Consider the following 18,428-nt stretch of genomic DNA (forward strand, 5'->3'; position numbering starts at 1 on the left):
GATCCTCTATCTCCCAGGCATCTTCAGCATCTGTCTGGAGTGGAGAGAAAGACGCCATGCAGACGCTCTTTAATTCTGTATCACAGGAACCTCACTTTGTATGCTGAATCTCTATATGATTGTGACGTGAGGGCTCACTGGGCAAGAGACTAGAGCCCGATGTCAACAGGTGGTCTGCAGTGCCTCTATCTCCCCCTCTTGTCCCCTCTCAGCAGGAAGACTGGAAACCACAATCCACAACTTTATTGGAACCAACGGAGGATGAACACGAAGCCGGCTCCTTTTACTGTGATTTCCAATGGGACGAGACTCCGCCCCCAACTGACGTAAGGACGCTCCAGTCGTTAAGGACTGAGAAATCTAGGAAGTGGGTGTGCGTCAACACCGGAGCGGAGGAAGAGCCGGGAGTGAGAGCGTTCATGGTGAGCAGAGGAGAGGACGAGGAAAACGGAGCAGAACGAGGACCGGGTCCAGCTGCAGATCTGACGGAGCCAGGAGGCCAATATCCCCACGTGTCGTCGAGCCACGCTCCAGGAGGAGCGTGGCTGGAACAGGTACGAGACAAGTTCTTGGGGTGGGTGGGGAGGAGAGATCGCACGACTACCTAAGAGAGAAACCTCAGACCCCCGCTAAATCACCAATTATAACTTTCCTCACACACGAGCACTAGTTCACAAATCCCACTTAGTTGTGTCTCACGACATGCACAAGAGTGTGTGGTGCCTCCTTCACTCCCCAGTCCCTTAAGCCTTGTAAATCAACCAGACAAGAGTCCTGATACCTTTTTCTTTTGTTTTTCTTTATACCCTCCTCTACCGATCGGTACGGACGGAATTAGGAGACCGGTCACCGGAACCCGGGAGGTTGAGCCGAAACCCGTACAGAGAGGACGAGGTTTAACTACCAAGACGGATCCCGCCAAGTTTGCCACTGAACGAATAACAAGTCGGCATAAACGTGTCTTCAGTAAAATAAAACCCTACTTAAATAGACCTGGCCTATGACCTGTTACTTCTACCCCACCACGACTGGTGTCAGAAGTGGGATCAACATCCCAGTCCATCAGTCAGCCCACTATGGAGGCGGTGATCCAACATCTCATCAAAGGCCAGGAAAAATTGGACTGGGCCATCGAGAGACAGATGACCTCAGTGCAAGTGGACCGCTAGGTTTTCAAAAACACAATCACTGCCCAGATAGAGAGCCTGCAGAAGGTGGTGCATGACCCTAGTACCTCTATCCATGTGGAAAGACGAGCCCCCGTTCATAGTCCCTCAGAAATATCGCTCCAAAGGTACATACCCGCGGAAGATTCGGATGCATTTTTATTGAACTTCGAGCGGGCCGCCAGAGCGTGTGGCTGGCCCGAAGAAAAATGGCCATTCTTTTTGGCACCACTCCTGACCGGTGAAGCCCAGTTTGTATACCAAGTCGCAAATGCCACAGGGAACACCCCATACCAGGAGGTCAAAGAAGTGATCCTAGACCATCTAGGTCTAGATGCAGAAGCCTACAGAGGGAGGTTTCTCAAAGAAAGGGGCATACCAGGAGGGAATCCGAAGGCCCTGTTTTTTCACCTAAAGATGGCCGCAGACAAGTGGCTTAAACCAGCCACTAGTACCAAAGTTGAGATAATGAATAGGGTGTACCTAGAACAATTCATGGAGGCTCTCCCATATGGTAGGCAGAGGTGGCTCAAACAACATTCCAATCTCTCTGCTGAACAGGCCATCAAGATGGCCGCAAACTATTCACAAGCACAACCACGAACTTTGGTGTGGGACAATGAGAAGGCTATCAAAAGTTACCCACCTCCTAAGACAGACAAGAAACCAAAACCTTTGATGGACCTTCCAAGATCCAAACCTGCCAGAGTAGAGATGCCCACGTTCAGGGGACCACAGTGTTTCGAATGTGGCGACTGGGGCCACATTGCACGTCTGTGCCCCAGAAAGAAACCAGCGGATGAACCCATGGAGGTTGGTTGCATCCCAAAGGCAGTGCTGTACTCAGCAGAGTTGGGGGGGCCTCCTTTTACGTAGGTGTACAGGTGCATGGGAAACTGGTAAAAGCCTTGTTAGATTCAGGGTGTAAGCAGTCAGTAGTACAGAAAGGTCTTATCCTCCCTACCCAATATATTCCAGACACATTAGTACATATCCGTTGTGTGCACGGAAATATAAAACCATATCCACTGGCAGTGGTAACCATGGTTTCCATAGATAGAAACCCTTGTACGGTAAGGGTGGGTGTAGTTGAATCTCTACCGGAAGATATTATCCTGGGGGTTGACAATCCGGATTTCGTCTCCCTGTTTCAAGATAAAGTAGGAAGAAAAACAGGAGTTCAGGGAAACCCCCTTCCGGTCTTCACTTCCCCAGACACTTGGCTGTTAGACCGGAGTTTTCGCTTTTCCCAAGCCAATGATTCCACCTTGTTCAACGACTAGGAAACAGCCCACATCAACCAGAGTAACCCATCCCCACTTACATCAGGAACTACCTCCTATATCGCGAAGGAGGCCCAGGGGAACTAACAAAGCTATTAGTCTCTGTACCCTTCCGAGAGCAGATCCTATTCTTCTCCCATGCACACCTCACCGCAAGACACTCTGGGGCGGAGAAAACAACAGAGAGCATATTGCGTCACTTTTTCTGGCCTGGTATCTTTAAAGACATCCAGAGGTACTGTCAAACGTATGAAATATGCCAGAAAAAGAATATGCAATGCCCTCCGGCATTCCCACTTCAACCCATGCCCATTATCAGAACACCATTCGAGAGAGTTGGTATGGACTTGATCGGTCCTCTGCCCAAGACGTCTAAAGGTAACCTCAACGCATTGGTAATTGTGGATTATGCCACCAGATTCCCAGAAGCGTTCCCCCTCAGAGCCCCCACTACCAAAAACATTGCGGAGAAGTTTCTGGAATTGTTCTCCAGAGTGGGCTTCCCCAAAGAAATATTGACGGACCAAGGGAACCCCTTCATGTCTAGACTAATGAAAGAAGTATGCTGCTCTTTGGATCTCCACCACCTCTGCACGCCAGTATACCATCCTCAGACCGACCGCCTCGTCAAGAGGTACAATCGATCCCTAAAAGCTACTCTGAAGAAGATGCTCACCGTCAAGGGCTGGGACTGGGACCGCCTCCTACCGCTGGCCCTATATGCGTTACGCGCCCAGGTACAAAGTAGCCTGGGCTGTTCAGCATTTGAGATGCTGTATGGACGGCAACCCAGGTCCCTCCTTGAGATGACCAAGGACGCCCGAGAGACAGAAGAGGAAAACGACCAGAGATCCCTGTTGGAATACACACAACAACGGAGGTCAAAGCTGGGAAAACTGAGGGATCTGGCCTACTCCAACCTGGATAAAAGCAGAACGAAACAAAAGAAGTACTACAACAGGGGAAAGAAGTGGAGGAAACTGTCTGTTGAAGAGTGGGTGTTGGTCCTACTTCCTTCCTCTACCCGGAATTTCCAAAGTGAATGGTTAGGCCCATACCTGGTATTAGAGGCCTTGGGCAACACCACGTACCTAGTACCGATACCACCTACTCGAACACAATGTTATCACATAAACCTATAGAAAAAATGTCTGGGACCCATACCCAAAGCAGCCCTCCTTTCGTTGCCAACCTCTGCTTTGGGTGATGATACGCTTGAGCGACTCGTGATCAACAAAAACATCACAGAGGACATGAAGGAAGAACTACACCAAACCTTGCTTCCATTTTCGGCCATTTTTGCGGACACTCCAGGAAAAACCTCTCTAGCTGAACACAAGATTGAGACACAGAGCGGGAAAATATTGAAACAGAGGACCTATCGAATACCTGCGGCAAGGAGAGCAGCAGTAAGAAGAGAGATGCAGGAGATGCTTAGACTTGGCGTGATTCGGCCGTCTAAGAGTGACTGGTCCTCTCCAATTGTAATGGTCCCGAAGCCGGACGGAACAACGCGAATCTGCATGGATTTTTGAGCCCTAAACGAGATATCAGCTTTTGATGCCTTCTCTATCCCAAGGGTTGACAAGCTTATTGAGAAGCTAGGCGACTCCAAGTACATCACAACGTTTGATTTAACAAAGGGGTACTGGCAGGTGCCCCTCCGGGAAGAGGACAGAAAGAAAAACGTGTTTACAACAGACGAAGGATTGTTTGAATTCAACGTTATCCCTTTCGGCCTCCACGGGGCACCTGCCTTGTTTCAAAGGCTGATGAACACCATCCTACAGGCATACCCCTCGTTTTTTTCATCATACTTGGACGATATAGTCGTCTTCAGTATGACTTGGGTAGAACACTTACAACACCTGAAAACCATCCTACAGGCATTAGAATGTGCCGGGCTACACATCAATTCAAAGAAATACCGGGCAGCCTATCAAAGAGTAAAATATATCGGATATGTGCTCGGAGGTGGAGTGATTGCCCCCCAAACCGAAAAAGTAAAAGCAATAGTAGAAACGCCCTTTCCTACCACCAAGAGAGACCTGTGGGCGTTTTTGGGTCTGATTGAAAACTATCGACGATTCGTTCCACAATTCTCGGAACTGACGGCCCCTTTAACCAATATCCTCTGGAAGGAAGTTCGACTGCAGCAGCTCCTACATCCTCCCAAGGGATGTTAGACGCTTTCCAGAGCCTGAAAAGGTAATCACCACAAGCCCCGTACTCATATCCCCAGATTTTGGTAAGACCTTTTTGTTGTCCACTGACGCTTCTAACTCTGTGCTGGGGGCAGTGTTATCCCAGATAGGGGGAGATGGTCTAGAACACCCTGTCTTATATATCAGCAGGAAGTTGTTTCCCCAGGAATGCAAGTACCCCACGATAGAGAGGGAGTGCCTAGCAATTAAGTGGGCCATTGACAAATTACGTTATTATCTGGAAGGGCAAACATTCATCCTGTACACGAACCATGCCCCCTTGCAATGGCTGTGCCGAAACAAGGCCCAGAACCCCAGGGTGCTCCGCTGGATTTTGTCCCTACAAGCATTTACCTTTGAGGTATGCTATTGAAAGGGTAGAGATAACGGGAACGCAGACTACCTATCTAGGGTCTTTCCTCTCCCCGATCAGGAGAATCCAGGGGGGAGGTATGTGACTGGGCGGGGTCACTGGGCAAGAGACTAGAGCCCGATGTGGACTGATGGTCTGCAGTGCCTCTATCTCCCCCTCTTGTCCCCTCTCAGCAGGAAGACTGGAAACCACAATCCACAACTCTATTGGAACCAACGGAGGATGAACACGAAGCCGGCTCCTTTAATTGGGGTTTCCAATGGGATGAGACTCCGCCCCCAACTGACGTCAGGACGCTCCAGTCGTTAAGTACTTCAGAAATCCAGGAAGTGGGTGTGCATAGACACCGGAGCTGAGGAAAAGCCAGGAGTGAGAGCATACATGGTCAGCAGGGGAGAGGACGAGGAAAAGGGAGCAGAATGAGGACCTGGTCCGGCTGCAGGCCTGACGGAGCCAGGAGGCCAACGTCCCCACGTGTCGCAGAGCCACGCTCCAGGAGGAGAGTGGCTGGAACAAGTACGAGACAAGTTCTCGGGTGGGTGGGGAGGAGAGATCTACCTAAGAGAGAACCCTCAGACCTCCGCTAAATTACCAATTATAGCTTTCCTCACACATGAGCACTAGTTCACAAATCCCACTTAGTTGTGTCTCACGACGTGCAGAAGAGTGTGTGGTGCCTCCTTTACTCCCCGGTCCCTTAAGCATTGGTAATCAACAAGACAAGAGTCCGGATTCCTTTTTCTTTTGTTTTTCTTCATACCCTTCTCTACCGATCGGTATGTGCGGAATTCAGAGACCGGTCATCTGAACCCGGGAGGTGGAGCCAAAACCCGTACAGCGAGGACGAGGTTTAACTACCAAGACAGATCTCGCCAAGTTTGCCACTGAACGAATAACAAGTCGGCATAAACGTGTCTTCAGTAAAATAAAACCCTTCTTAAATAGGCCTGGCTTACGACCTGCTACTTCTACCCCGCCACAGTGAGATGCTTAATGCTTAAAAATACCTTGGGGAAGTCTGGCCAGGTTGTGGTCCAATTTTCAGCTGCAGGGTATCTCTTCAACTTCTCAACATTTTCCATTTCTGTTTTTTTTACCATCTTCTGACCAGCACACATGGACTCAGGGCCCAAAACACTGGAGATAAGCCTTCTGGAACCAGAGTGAGAACAAACCAGTCTTTTAACACATGTGATGAGTCTGGTGACTTCTAGTGCTTTAGAATGGTGCAGTGGAATAGATGGCAGTGTTGTTGCTTGTCCAATTCAGGCATATCATAATCTGCCTATCACTGCAGGAATGATTTAATACTGTCCTGCTAAAACAGTTCTGCTAGGGTTCTGCACTTTTCATTTCCCAAATGCTCAAAAGTGTCTCCCTTCAAAGGTGGATCAAAGTCAGGATTATGGTGAATGGGAGTATGCTGGTATCGGAAGGAGGTTAGACCACCCCCTTCAATGATTTCATCCTATATCTCAAGTCCAGATTTAATAAGGGTTCACAGGCTTTATGGTGTCGATGCATAGCTTTCCATAACCAAGGTAAGTCCCATAGCCAGTGCCACGTTACCACCCAATCCATGAAGAGCAAATTCTTATCGCTCTCTCTAACCATCTACTCGAAGAAGACCGAGATGAAATGTGTCGCTCTGTAGTGCTGTAGGAGGTCTGGACAAGCTAACCAACCTCCGTCTCTAGGGTTCATCAGAATCTTCCTTGAGAATTATGATTCCCTCCCCAACACCTCAGACAAATTTCATAAGGCATCTTTGCATGACCTGTACTTCAGTTAGGGGGATGCCTACTGGGATTGGCTGGAATACATATAGGAACCTAGGCAATATGTTCATTTTGAGAATATTATATAGGCCTAGCCGGGAGATACAGAGGTGTCTTCACTGGCTAAGGTCTTTGTAGATCTAATTATGGATAACTGGCTAGGTGGCCTCATTCAAGTCTGCAGTTAAGGTTCAGCCGAAGATATCTAATGGCATCTGTAACACTGAAAAAGGGAGGGGACCTATAAGTATGACACCCTGTTTGGGAGATGTTAAGTTTCAAGATTTCGGCTTTCGGTTTATTGACTTTGAAGCAAACATTCACTGAAACTGCTCAAACTTCTCCAGCATTCCAAGAAAGCAGTTCCCTGGGTCGGTCAAAGCCAGCAGAATATTGTCAATTAACAGAGACTCTGTTTCTCTCCAGCAAAAGTGATGCCCTTGATGTCAGCTCTGGACTAGGCCCACATGGGAAGCAGTTTCACCACCACAGAGTGGACAATACTGCCTAGATTCCCTTTGGAGGAGGAATGGCAAGGACGAGATGTCTATTTACTCGAATAGTCGCCTTCTGACTTTTAGATCCTACTAGGGTCCATTATAATAATAACCAGCGTGCCCAAGTGGCAAGATGCACGATCCATAGTAGGCTGGATTATTGCAACGCCCTCTTGCTCGAGTCTCCCTGCTTTTTGTTGGATAGGCTCCAAAGAATTCAATCAGCTGCTGCTAGGCTGGTCTTGGGGCTGCCCAGAAAAGCGTCCGCGTCTGTAGCTCTGGCGGAACTTCATTGGCTCCCTCTGAGACAGAGAGTACAATTTAAGTCCCTCTGTCTCATCGTTAAGGCTCTTCATGGGATAGGACCCTTATCAATGCAATCTAAATTTGATTGGTACACCCCAATTAGACTGCTTCGCTCCTCATTTGCAAGACTGGTGAGAGTGCCAAGGTTCAGGAAGGCTAGGTCAGGGGGTAGGTCCTTTGGAGTGGCAGCAGCCAAACTATGGAACAGACTCCCATGGGAGATCAGGCAAATCAAGGAGCTTCTTCCTTTCAGGAAAAGAGTTAAAACTTGGCTGTTTCCCAAGTAATTAGCTAGCCGGCCTGACCTGACATTCCCTTCCACCCCTCTTGAGCTACCAGCGCCAGGATGCCTGCAAGGCGACAGTGCGCTTTATAAGACAAATAAATAAATAAATAAAATAAATAATAAAAACCAGCATTTGTAAAGCGCACAGCTACCTCAGGCGAGGTGTCCCACCGCTGGGGGCCATAGGAGAGATTAAGTGAGCCATTGTCACGTAGTGCTGGGCTAACCTGCCGCCGGTGCCTGTGATCCAACCGAGAGGCCCAGTGTTCTGGGGTGAGCCGCCCTGGCCACTGCACCACACCTCTTCCATCCCAACATCTTTTCCCCAGGATGGAACTCCCAGCCACCCTATCAAATGCTTTTTTCACATCTAGTAAAAGGAGCAAAGCAGGGAGTCCCTTTCTGTTGACTTTGTTCATTAAATGGGTTGTTCATCTCCTTGCCTGTTTTAGATTAAGTCAAACTGGGCTGCCTCAATCTAGCCTAATTGTAAGGATTTCAATGAAAATGTTAGTATCTGTATTTAGGAGTGCAATTTGGTCTACATTGCTCCTGCTTTTTCACCAGCTTAGGGATAAGATTCACGTCAGCTTTACATATGGAGGCTGTTTAGATTATGTGCAAGCATTATAGAGGGCAGCAAGTGTTTTACGTAGCCAGGCGAGGAAGGTCTTGTAGGACATCGGAACGCCATTGGGTCTGACATCTTGTTGGGGTGCATGGATTTTAGGATACTCCTTTACTACCCCTGACAGTAGGCAACAGGCATCCCTCTGGGTGTAGTCAAATATCCATATGTGAAAATATACGTCTAGGCAACTAGATGTGTGGCTCACCGGTTAGAAGCGGCAGACCCTGAAGCAGAGGTCAGCCCGGGACCAGGGTTCAATTCCCAACGCGGCAGGGTCTTGGGTCAATGTCCGCGGACTCGATAATTCTCGCTTAGGTGCCTACGCTAACCATGGGTCCCACTCTGCAACTCTGGGCAATAGCTTGCTTAATCTCCACAACGGCCCCAGCAACGCCGGGGATGCCTGGCTTCACCTTGGGGTGCCCTCTCACAGGGAAAGCCAGGACGGGTTCCCCAGCGGTATACAGCGCCAGGACACCACGTAACGAGGTAACAGTGCGCTTTACAAGTATACATACATTACATACATTACATTACAACAAAAAAGTTAAAGGCTAAAGGCCATTCTCAGGAATATGGTACCAAAATTATTTATTAACATTACATCAATTCGTAGAATTAATTAAAATCAGACATTTAATAACAACAAAGATTAAAAATGACCCTAATAGGGGCATACAATACATGTACAATAATATATATACATCACAATAAAGAAAAAGAAAACAATGTAAAAAAAGTGGCACAATACAATATCTTCTCGACGCGCGTTTCGGCGACCAGCGCCTCCTTGTAGGGCTGTCCATTGTCATATCATTCTCATGTGCTGGTTAGGGCTGTCCATTGTCATATCATTCTCATGTGCTGTGTAGGGCTGTCCATTGTCATATCATTCTCATGTGCTGTGTAGGGCTGTCCATTGTCATATCATTCTCATGTGCTGTGTAGGGCTGTCCATTGTCATATCATTCTCATGTGCTATCTGTGTAGTGTAGTCAAATATCCTCCTGACTTTTCTTCCCTCGTGAACTGAGGGATTGAAAGAAGCCATGTAGGATCTCTTGCTAGTCATGTTTGGAGAACGTTCATTTGGTTTCTTCTGGTGATGAGCATTTTAAGCTTTTTAGCCCGGAGGGCATCAATCTAGTCTCAGTTCTCACAAATTATAGGACCCAGCATTAAAAAGGGTGTTTCTGCTCTGTTTGTTCTGTAGACAATAAGTTGACACATTACCATGACAAGATGGCATGAAGTTGTGCAAAAACATTCCACTTATCCTCAGCTTCTAGAGCATTGAGCTCTGCTGTGATATTATTTGCAACAATATTAATAGTCCCTAGAAATGCCAGTGGCAATACTAATGGTCAATCCCCTCATTGCAGTCTTAAAGGCATCTCAACTGTGAGTTTGAGAGGTTACCTGCATTGGCACTAAGCAGCCCAAAGTGCAGAGGCATATGGAGAAAGCAGAACAGCTCCATTTCTTTGACGAGATGGTGCAGTTCTGCTCTCTTCGGGAAATGCAATGGAGCACAACAACTTTGCTTTGCTGCACAGCATTGTGCCATTCATTCCTAAATATGAACCTCCGTGATGTGTTTACAAGAAAAGTAGCAAATCTGCACCCTTGGAAATAATCCTTTAATGGATGCAAATGTTCTACTTTTTAGAATGTACAAGCACCAGTCTCAGGTTTCTAGGCATACTATTGGCAATCAAACACCCAAAAGGTGATGGGACACATGGCTGTAAACAGTCTAACTACTGGCAATCCCTCTGGGTAGCAATTCAAAAAAAAATTTCATCCACTGTGCCACTTTAGACAGAGGGCCTGCTTTAGGATTCAGCATGTGGAATAAAGGCAGACAGGTTGGTGGAGGACTTTACGGCCCTTACTCCCCACATAATGTAGAGATGTCCGCCAGCCCAGTGGACATCGCTTTACATTGACAGGAACCGCGGTCACCACGGTCTGGTCAATGTAGGAAAAGTTTAACTGACTACTTGGTCAATCATGACAGCTGGCTGTCAAACTTTCCCAAAGTTTTTTATTTTTCCAAAACGAACTCCTAAAGAGGAAGTTCGTTGTTGAAAAATAAAAAATAATAATAGCCCCTACACCAGTTTAGTAATTTTTATTTTTTTACTGTCTCTCACCACCAGGATATACACGGCGGTGATGGTCCATGTAAAAAAATAAACATAAAAAGGAAGAAAAAAGCTATCTGACCGTCCACTTTAAATAGGGTGGATGGTTGGATGGCTTTCTTTCAAGGCCACCTACTCCGTTGGGTCCTCGAAGGAAGTTTTACACTGACTGAGTAAAATTTACTCAGTCTGCGTAAAACCTGCCTCAAAAATCAGGCAGGTGGACTCTGAGTTTGGTAGACATAGTTTCTCAGTCGCATTTGCAACACAGTACCTGTTCGCAAAACTCTAAATGATCCCCAAAGGCATAACTAATGAAAATCAGTACAGAACCTACTTACTCCTCATAGGAGCAATCCATTCTAAAAGTTTGTCACCTCGCATATTCACCCTGTGCCTTACTGCTTTTTTTAAATTTCACTGACTAAGCTACACCCCTGATCTTGACCGGAAGTCAGAATCAAGGTTTGCAAAACCTTTTTGAAAGGATTTTCGACCTCTCCTGAGCATTAAAGTAAAGAGGGGAGAATAAAAATCCATGGGTCTACTACAAGGGCCTCACATTTTTATACTGCTGAATGGTAGTTTTGATTAAAAAACACCTGCCATATTCCCAGATGCTACGGGTGAAAAGAGTGGTTTCCGAGGCCGCACAATGTAGAGAACAAATGAGTAACATGATTCAAAGATTTCAAGACCGGGGATATCCCCCAGATATCACACAACAAGCCTTAATCAGAGCTCAACGAAAAACTAGACAAGAACTCTTGACACGGAAAGTTATCCAACCAAGCAACCGCATTACATGTGTTAGTAAATTCTCTACGGTCAGCACACCATTCAAACGGATAATCATAAAACACTGGCCAATGCTAAAAATGGAATCAGATTTTAATGGCATCTTTTCTCAGGAACCAATTTTTGCACACACTCGTGCAAAGAACATAGCAGATTTTTTGAAAACAACAGAGGAAGTAACCACCAAAACGCATTTCCGAGGAACAACACCGTGTCATAACTGCAACACGTGTAACAATATCATGAGAGGCACCTCTATAACACATCCGCAGAAGGGGTACCCCATACAGTTGAAAGTTAATGCTACATGCGACACAAGTAACCTAATCTACATGATTAAATGCCCATGTGGCGATGTCTATGTGGGACACACTGAACGGAAACTAAAAGTGCGAATGAATGAACACAAAAGCACAATAAGATTAAAATCTGAGAAAACTTCTATAGCTGAACATTTCACCAAAAAACAACATAATGTGAGCCAATTGAGAGTGTGCGTCCTAGAAACATTATCTAAAACGGAAGGAACCACAAACAAAACGAGGTTATTAAAGCAAGAGAACTATTGGATTTATAACCTGGGAAGCCTGAAGCCAGGCGGATTAAACGAACGGACAGAATTTTTGTGTTATCTGTAAATAAGTCATGCTCCTGATCCATCATTGTTATAAACAGTATATTTTTAACTGTACCAAACCACACACTGTGATATTTAATTCATGCAGTAGCGAGCGTTAAACATAACCATAGCAATAAAGTTACAAAAAAGAAAAAAAAGCGGCAGCTTATAGGTTAAGCAGAGCGCATGCGCGCATTTTGAAACACCGGAAGCAAGCAGAACCAGAATGCGAAACCGAAGAGCGGCATCTAAACGCCGAGGTGAGCGATCGCATGAACATTGGGAGATTAGCAAGTGCGTTAAAAGGTTAAGCTTCTAGTTAAAAGGAAACCTTTTGAAAAGCAGTTAGCGCGAACACGCGAAAGGCTTAAATTTGATTAACGCGCTCATTTAGTGGAAAGTGTAGTAACATACTACCGATTTGAGATTAGGTTGAGCCCCACCCGATATCAGAAAGCGACCTGAAGTCAGGTGTAAAGCGGCATTGCAAAGTTTTCATGCAATATATAACGAAGTTAAAGCAACAGCAATTGATAAATAAATTGTTAAACTGATAAACTGATTGATAGTTTAAACGAAGCAATGCTTTTGAACGTTTTGTTTTAAATGTATTCTTAGATTGAGTTTTGTTTGATTGTCCACAGATTAATTATTTCCCTGATGAAGGCAGCAAGCACTGCCGAAATGCATTGGAGTCTAAGGAAAATAAATGAAATGCAAACAAACAACGGCACAATTGATTTATTTTGAAACAAAACAATTTGGTTTAACCAGTAAAAAACTGAAGAGTTCATGAACATATAGCTGGAACACAGCACAAATCAGTGCCCGGGGGGACAACTATACCCAGCCAGGTATAGAGGCTACAGATAGGTTCATTACGTATCACTCCAGACGGGGAGTGAGCCCTGGAGCACGAAAAATACATCCAAAAAGGCAGAGATAAAAGCGGTGCACAATCCGACATATTCAGAATTGTAGATTTACCCGCCACCACGGAGAGTAGCACGCGAAGTATAAAATGCAGTATGAAGAAATCACGGTCTCAACAGACAGAAGAGCGGAAACATTCGCATACACAACTGATGCGAGTGAAAAAATGTATTCTTTAATTCAAACGTCAACCAAAGAACAAGTATATTCAAAAAACAAGGAACAACATGTGAAACATTTGCTATACCTCACCAGGAAAGAAATAAATCAGAGAATGCACGCCTCTACCATGATTAAATACCACAAAGCTCAGAGGATACCAAGGGGCCTCAGAATCGCACTCAAGCCCAGTTTGTGCAAAAATTCCAAAAACTTCACTGACAAATGGTTTGCTATTTTGAATAAGTGTAGTTTGGATCTTATCCTATTAATCATAGAGGAGTTAGCACAAATATTGGAAGAACTCACACAAGATATTGAACAAACCAAAGCAGAAATCAGCAAATTAATTTCCCCAGAAGAATTGACTACGATAATAGAGGATATAAACACGCAATTGATCAAACATACCCAAGAGGTTAATGAACGCAAACTTCGTAAGTACAAACGGGACACCTTGGATTACAAGTTACAAGAAGTCTATACATGGGCAGAAGTCTATGCTAGGAAAAGACAATCTAAAGGATACACGTCACACACAGACACTTCTTCTACAGACAGTGAAAGAACGACCCAAACAAAGAGCAGACCCCAACGGGCACAACAATCGAAAGAACAAGCAACCACATCAACAGCGGCACCTTTTTTAGAGGAAGGCCGGATAGAAACAGAAGACTCCGGAGGGGACGTGGAAAAAGAAACAGGAGTAAATCAACCCCAAACACGGTCCGCATTAACCAAAAAGGAGAAGAAGAAATTACAACAGACCAACAAAACCTAGTGTTGAACATCTCGGACTACTCATTTAGTGACATACAAATAGCTACATTACAAAAAGGATTATCATTTGTCCCAACAGCACACACCAACACCTTGGAGCTAGAAGTGAGTTTATTCAAACTCACAAGAAAATTGCGCTTAAGACATTTCTTTGAAAACGTAGTAAACAAACAACCCACAGATGAACCCCAAGAGCTCATGGGACTCAAAACTCGAAGTACATACATGCCACCTATCAGCCACAAAACAATTGATCTCTATGAACAACTATGCAGTAAAGAATTACGACAATTGAACACTCAACAAACACAACACAAAAGAAACATGACAAAAAAAGAATTTGGGATTCTAAGATCCATAGCAGCAAACCAGAACATCGTGTGCCAAAAGGCAGATAAGGGAGGAGCCTTAGTGATACTTAACAAAACCTACTATCAGGAAACCATGAGAGAACATCTCGGAGACACTAACCTATATATGGAAATTGACACCAATCCACTATCGGAAATCAAAAAGATTTTGTCTACCATAGTGCATAAAGCACATGAGCAAGGAACCATTACGGAAAAAACCCTCAAATACCTCATCCAAGAAAATTACAAAACACCAAGCATTTACCTAGTACCAAAAGTACACAAAGATCTCCAAAGACCACCGTGTAGACCAATAGTGTCCACGAAACAAAGCATCCACGAGCCAGTAGGGAAGTATCTGGACAGATATCTCCAGCCATTAGTAGTACGAACTAGATCATATTTGAAAGATACTACAGATTTCTTGTTCAAACTGTCAGCTATTGAACCAGAAGACAACATGATCATGACAACGATCGACGTAAAAGCACTTTATACGTCAATACCGCACCAACAAGGCTTAGAAGCTATCGAAAGGGCCCTTTTAGATAGCGATTATACACAAGAACAACAAGTATTTCTATTAGAGTTGATGCAATTTACATTGGTAAACAGCTATTTTGAACAGGATAAAAAATGGTACATACAACAAAGTGGAACGTCAATGGGAAATTGTGCCGCACCGGCATATGCTAATTTATTCATGGCAGCATTCGAGGAAGAACACATATATCAAGATCCCATTTGGATAAACAATACCGTCATGTATGTACGGTTTATCGATGACATATTCACAATATGGAAAGGCCCCAAAGCTCTATTGGAACAACAGTTAGGAATTTTGGATACAAAATTAGACCAAATAGGTTTTACGTGGAATATCAATGAACAACAGATCCAGTACTTAGACGTAGAGATTACAAAACAAACAACAGTCTTCTCCACGAATTTATACCGAAAAGACACAGATAGGAATAACCTATTACAATTTAAAAGTCATCACCCTCCGTCTCTTAAAAAACACCTGCCATATTCCCAGATGCTACGGGTGAAAAGAGTGGTTTCCGAGGCCGCACAATGTAGAGAACAAATGAGTAACATGATTCAAAGATTTCAAGACCGGGGATATCCCCCAGATATCACACAACAAGCCTTAATCAGAGCTCAACGAAAAACTAGACAAGAACTCTTGACACGGAAAGTTATCCAACCAAGCAACCGCATTACATGTGTTAGTAAATTCTCTACGGTCAGCACACCATTCAAACGGATAATCATAAAACACTGGCCAATGCTAAAAATGGAATCAGATTTTAATGGCATCTTTTCTCAGGAACCAATTTTTGCACACACTCGTGCAAAGAACATAGCAGATTTTTTGAAAACAACAGAGGAAGTAACCACCAAAACGCATTTCCGAGGAACAACACCGTGTCATAACTGCAACACGTGTAACAATATCATGAGAGGCACCTCTATAACACATCCGCAGAAGGGGTACCCCATACAGTTGAAAGTTAATGCTACATGCGACACAAGTAACCTAATCTACATGATTAAATGCCCATGTGGCGATGTCTATGTGGGACACACTGAACGGAAACTAAAAGTGCGAATGAATGAACACAAAAGCACAATAAGATTAAAATCTGAGAAAACTTCTATAGCTGAACATTTCACCAAAAAACAACATAATGTGAGCCAATTGAGAGTGTGCGTCCTAGAAACATTATCTAAAACGGAAGGAACCACAAACAAAACGAGGTTATTAAAGCAAGAGAACTATTGGATTTATAACCTGGGAAGCCTGAAGCCAGGCGGATTAAACGAACGGACAGAATTTTTGTGTTATCTGTAAATAAGTCATGCTCATGATCCATCATTGTTATAAACAGTATATTTTTAACTGTACCAAACCACACACTGTGATATTTAATTCATGCAGTAGCGAGCGTTAAACATAACCATAGCAATAAAGTTACAAAAAAGAAAAAAAAGCGGCAGCTTATAGGTTAAGCAGAGCGCATGCGCGCATTTTGAAACACCGGAAGCAAGCAGAACCAGAATGCGAAACCGAAGAGCGGCATCTAAACGCCGAGGTGAGCGATCGCATGAACATTGGGAGATTAGCAAGTGCGTTAAAAGGTTAAGCTTCTAGTTAAAAGGAAACCTTTTGAAAAGCAGTTAGCGCGAACACGCGAAAGGCTTAAATTTGATTAACGTGCTCATTTAGTGGAAAGTGTAGTAACATACTACCGATTTGAGATTAGGTTGAGCCCCACCCGATATCAGAAAGCGACCTGAAGTCAGGTGTAAAGCGGCATTGCAAAGTTTTCATGCAATATATAACGAAGTTAAAGCAACAGCAATTGATAAATAAATTGTTAAACTGATAAACTGATTGATAGTTTAAACGAAGCAATGCTTTTGAACGTTTTGTTTTAAATGTATTCTTAGATTGAGTTTTGTTTGATTGTCCACAGATTAATTATTTCCCTGATGAAGGCAGCAAGCACTGCCGAAATGCATTGGAGTCTAAGGAAAATAAATGAAATGCAAACAAACAACGGCACAATTGATTTATTTTGAAACAAAACAATTTGGTTTAACCAGTAAAAAACTGAAGAGTTCATGAACATATAGCTGGAACACAGCACAAATCAGTGCCCGGGGGGACAACTATACCCAGCCAGGTATAGAGGCTACAGATAAGTTTTGATATGAGTTCAGCATGCCTAATTCACAATGCATGCTCAGGCTAATGTCTGGGTAGCTTGGTTGAGAGGCACTCCAGCCCTGTGTCACAGGAGGCTCTGTGAAGAATGCACAACAAAGAAGAACGTTTATAGACTAGGCTTGTCACATCACCTGGGTTGTGTGGCAAATAATTATATTTTTTACTCAAAGTCACTTTAAGAGAGGTTGCTACAAGTGTATGCATGTCTGACTCCCACCTGCACCTAGATCATTCCTTCTAAACACAGGTAAGAGAATATCTATTGTGTTAATCTGGGGCTCACATCACTGTCCATCTGAAATGTGAGGAGTAGCATGTAACAGGATCTGTCATTCAGCTGCATTAATGATCACATTCTGTCAACTAAGGATAGAATGTCCACTTTGATAATCTGAGGGTCAGAGAATCGTACCTTTGAAATATGAGATATAGCGTATAATCGAAGCCGTCATTCAGCTGCCTTAGTTGTAAATTGCTATCAAATTATGTACAGCAACTTGTCAATTTGTATCTGTTGTTCACGATAAAGATTAAGTCAAGAATATAGATAAAATGTTTCAATTAAGATATATACCTTCTTTTGAAAAACTACTTGCAAATATGTATGTGTTTTGTCTAATAAAAAGATAATACTCTGCTTTCATTTAAACGTGACCCTAAGACTGCTTGATGGTAGATAAATTGTGGAATTTATTGCTTAATTATATAATTACGTAATGTACACACAGCGTTATGGTAAAAGGAAAAAAAGCATAACATGTAAATACATTGTAAACAGAGAAAGGTAAAGCCAAGCATCTCGCATATGACAATACCTGCAAAAACAAAAGAGAGTGAAACTGTACCTAGTGAGAGCAGGGCGTGGTGAATTTCCTTCATCACATTTTTATAAAGATTCTTCTGCCAGTCATGTAAGAGCTTCCACTCCTCTTCAGAGAAATAGTCGGACACATCGTGGAACGATACCTGTGTTGTAATCAGGAAATTGTTAAGCAATTGCTCAGTAACACCATAAAGTAAAACAAAATAGAGACTGAAGACATTACAATTTCTAACACATTTTTGGCAGATTTTATTATTTGGCCTTCATGTTTGTTCTATGTGTGTATGGGTGGCAAATATATAAGTATAGTGAAATTCATTTTTGAGGCAGAACGGTATGCAGATTAATACATTGTGATGTTTGTACAACACGGGTAGATGGCCTAACAGTGTCACTGTAGTTTAGTAAGGAAACATATGTACAACACACTCACACATTTGTATTTCTATCAGATTTGCAGGAAGCAGTTTGCCTGTGAGGTTTACAAAAGGTTCCCACATTCATAATCTTGAAATATTAATGTAATGTTGGACTTTGGATGGTGTGAATAAGCAT

General features: G+C 43.8%; 1 protein-coding gene across 1 annotated transcript in view; it reads right to left on the minus strand.

Annotated features, from left to right (window-relative positions):
• LOC144818763 (uncharacterized) overlaps positions 1-18,428 on the minus strand; it is a 157,901-nt gene that overhangs the window by 121,386 nt on the left and 18,087 nt on the right. Inside the window, exon 2 of the mRNA XM_078676491.1 lies at positions 17,896-18,016. Within this exon, the coding sequence (XP_078532617.1) occupies positions 17,896-18,016 (121 nt within the window). The remainder of the gene's footprint in view (positions 1-17,895; positions 18,017-18,428) is intronic.

The sequence above is a fragment of the Lissotriton helveticus genome, chromosome 2_1 (assembly GCF_964261635.1).
Source record: "Lissotriton helveticus chromosome 2_1, aLisHel1.1, whole genome shotgun sequence".
Taxonomy (NCBI): domain Eukaryota; kingdom Metazoa; phylum Chordata; class Amphibia; order Caudata; family Salamandridae; genus Lissotriton; species Lissotriton helveticus.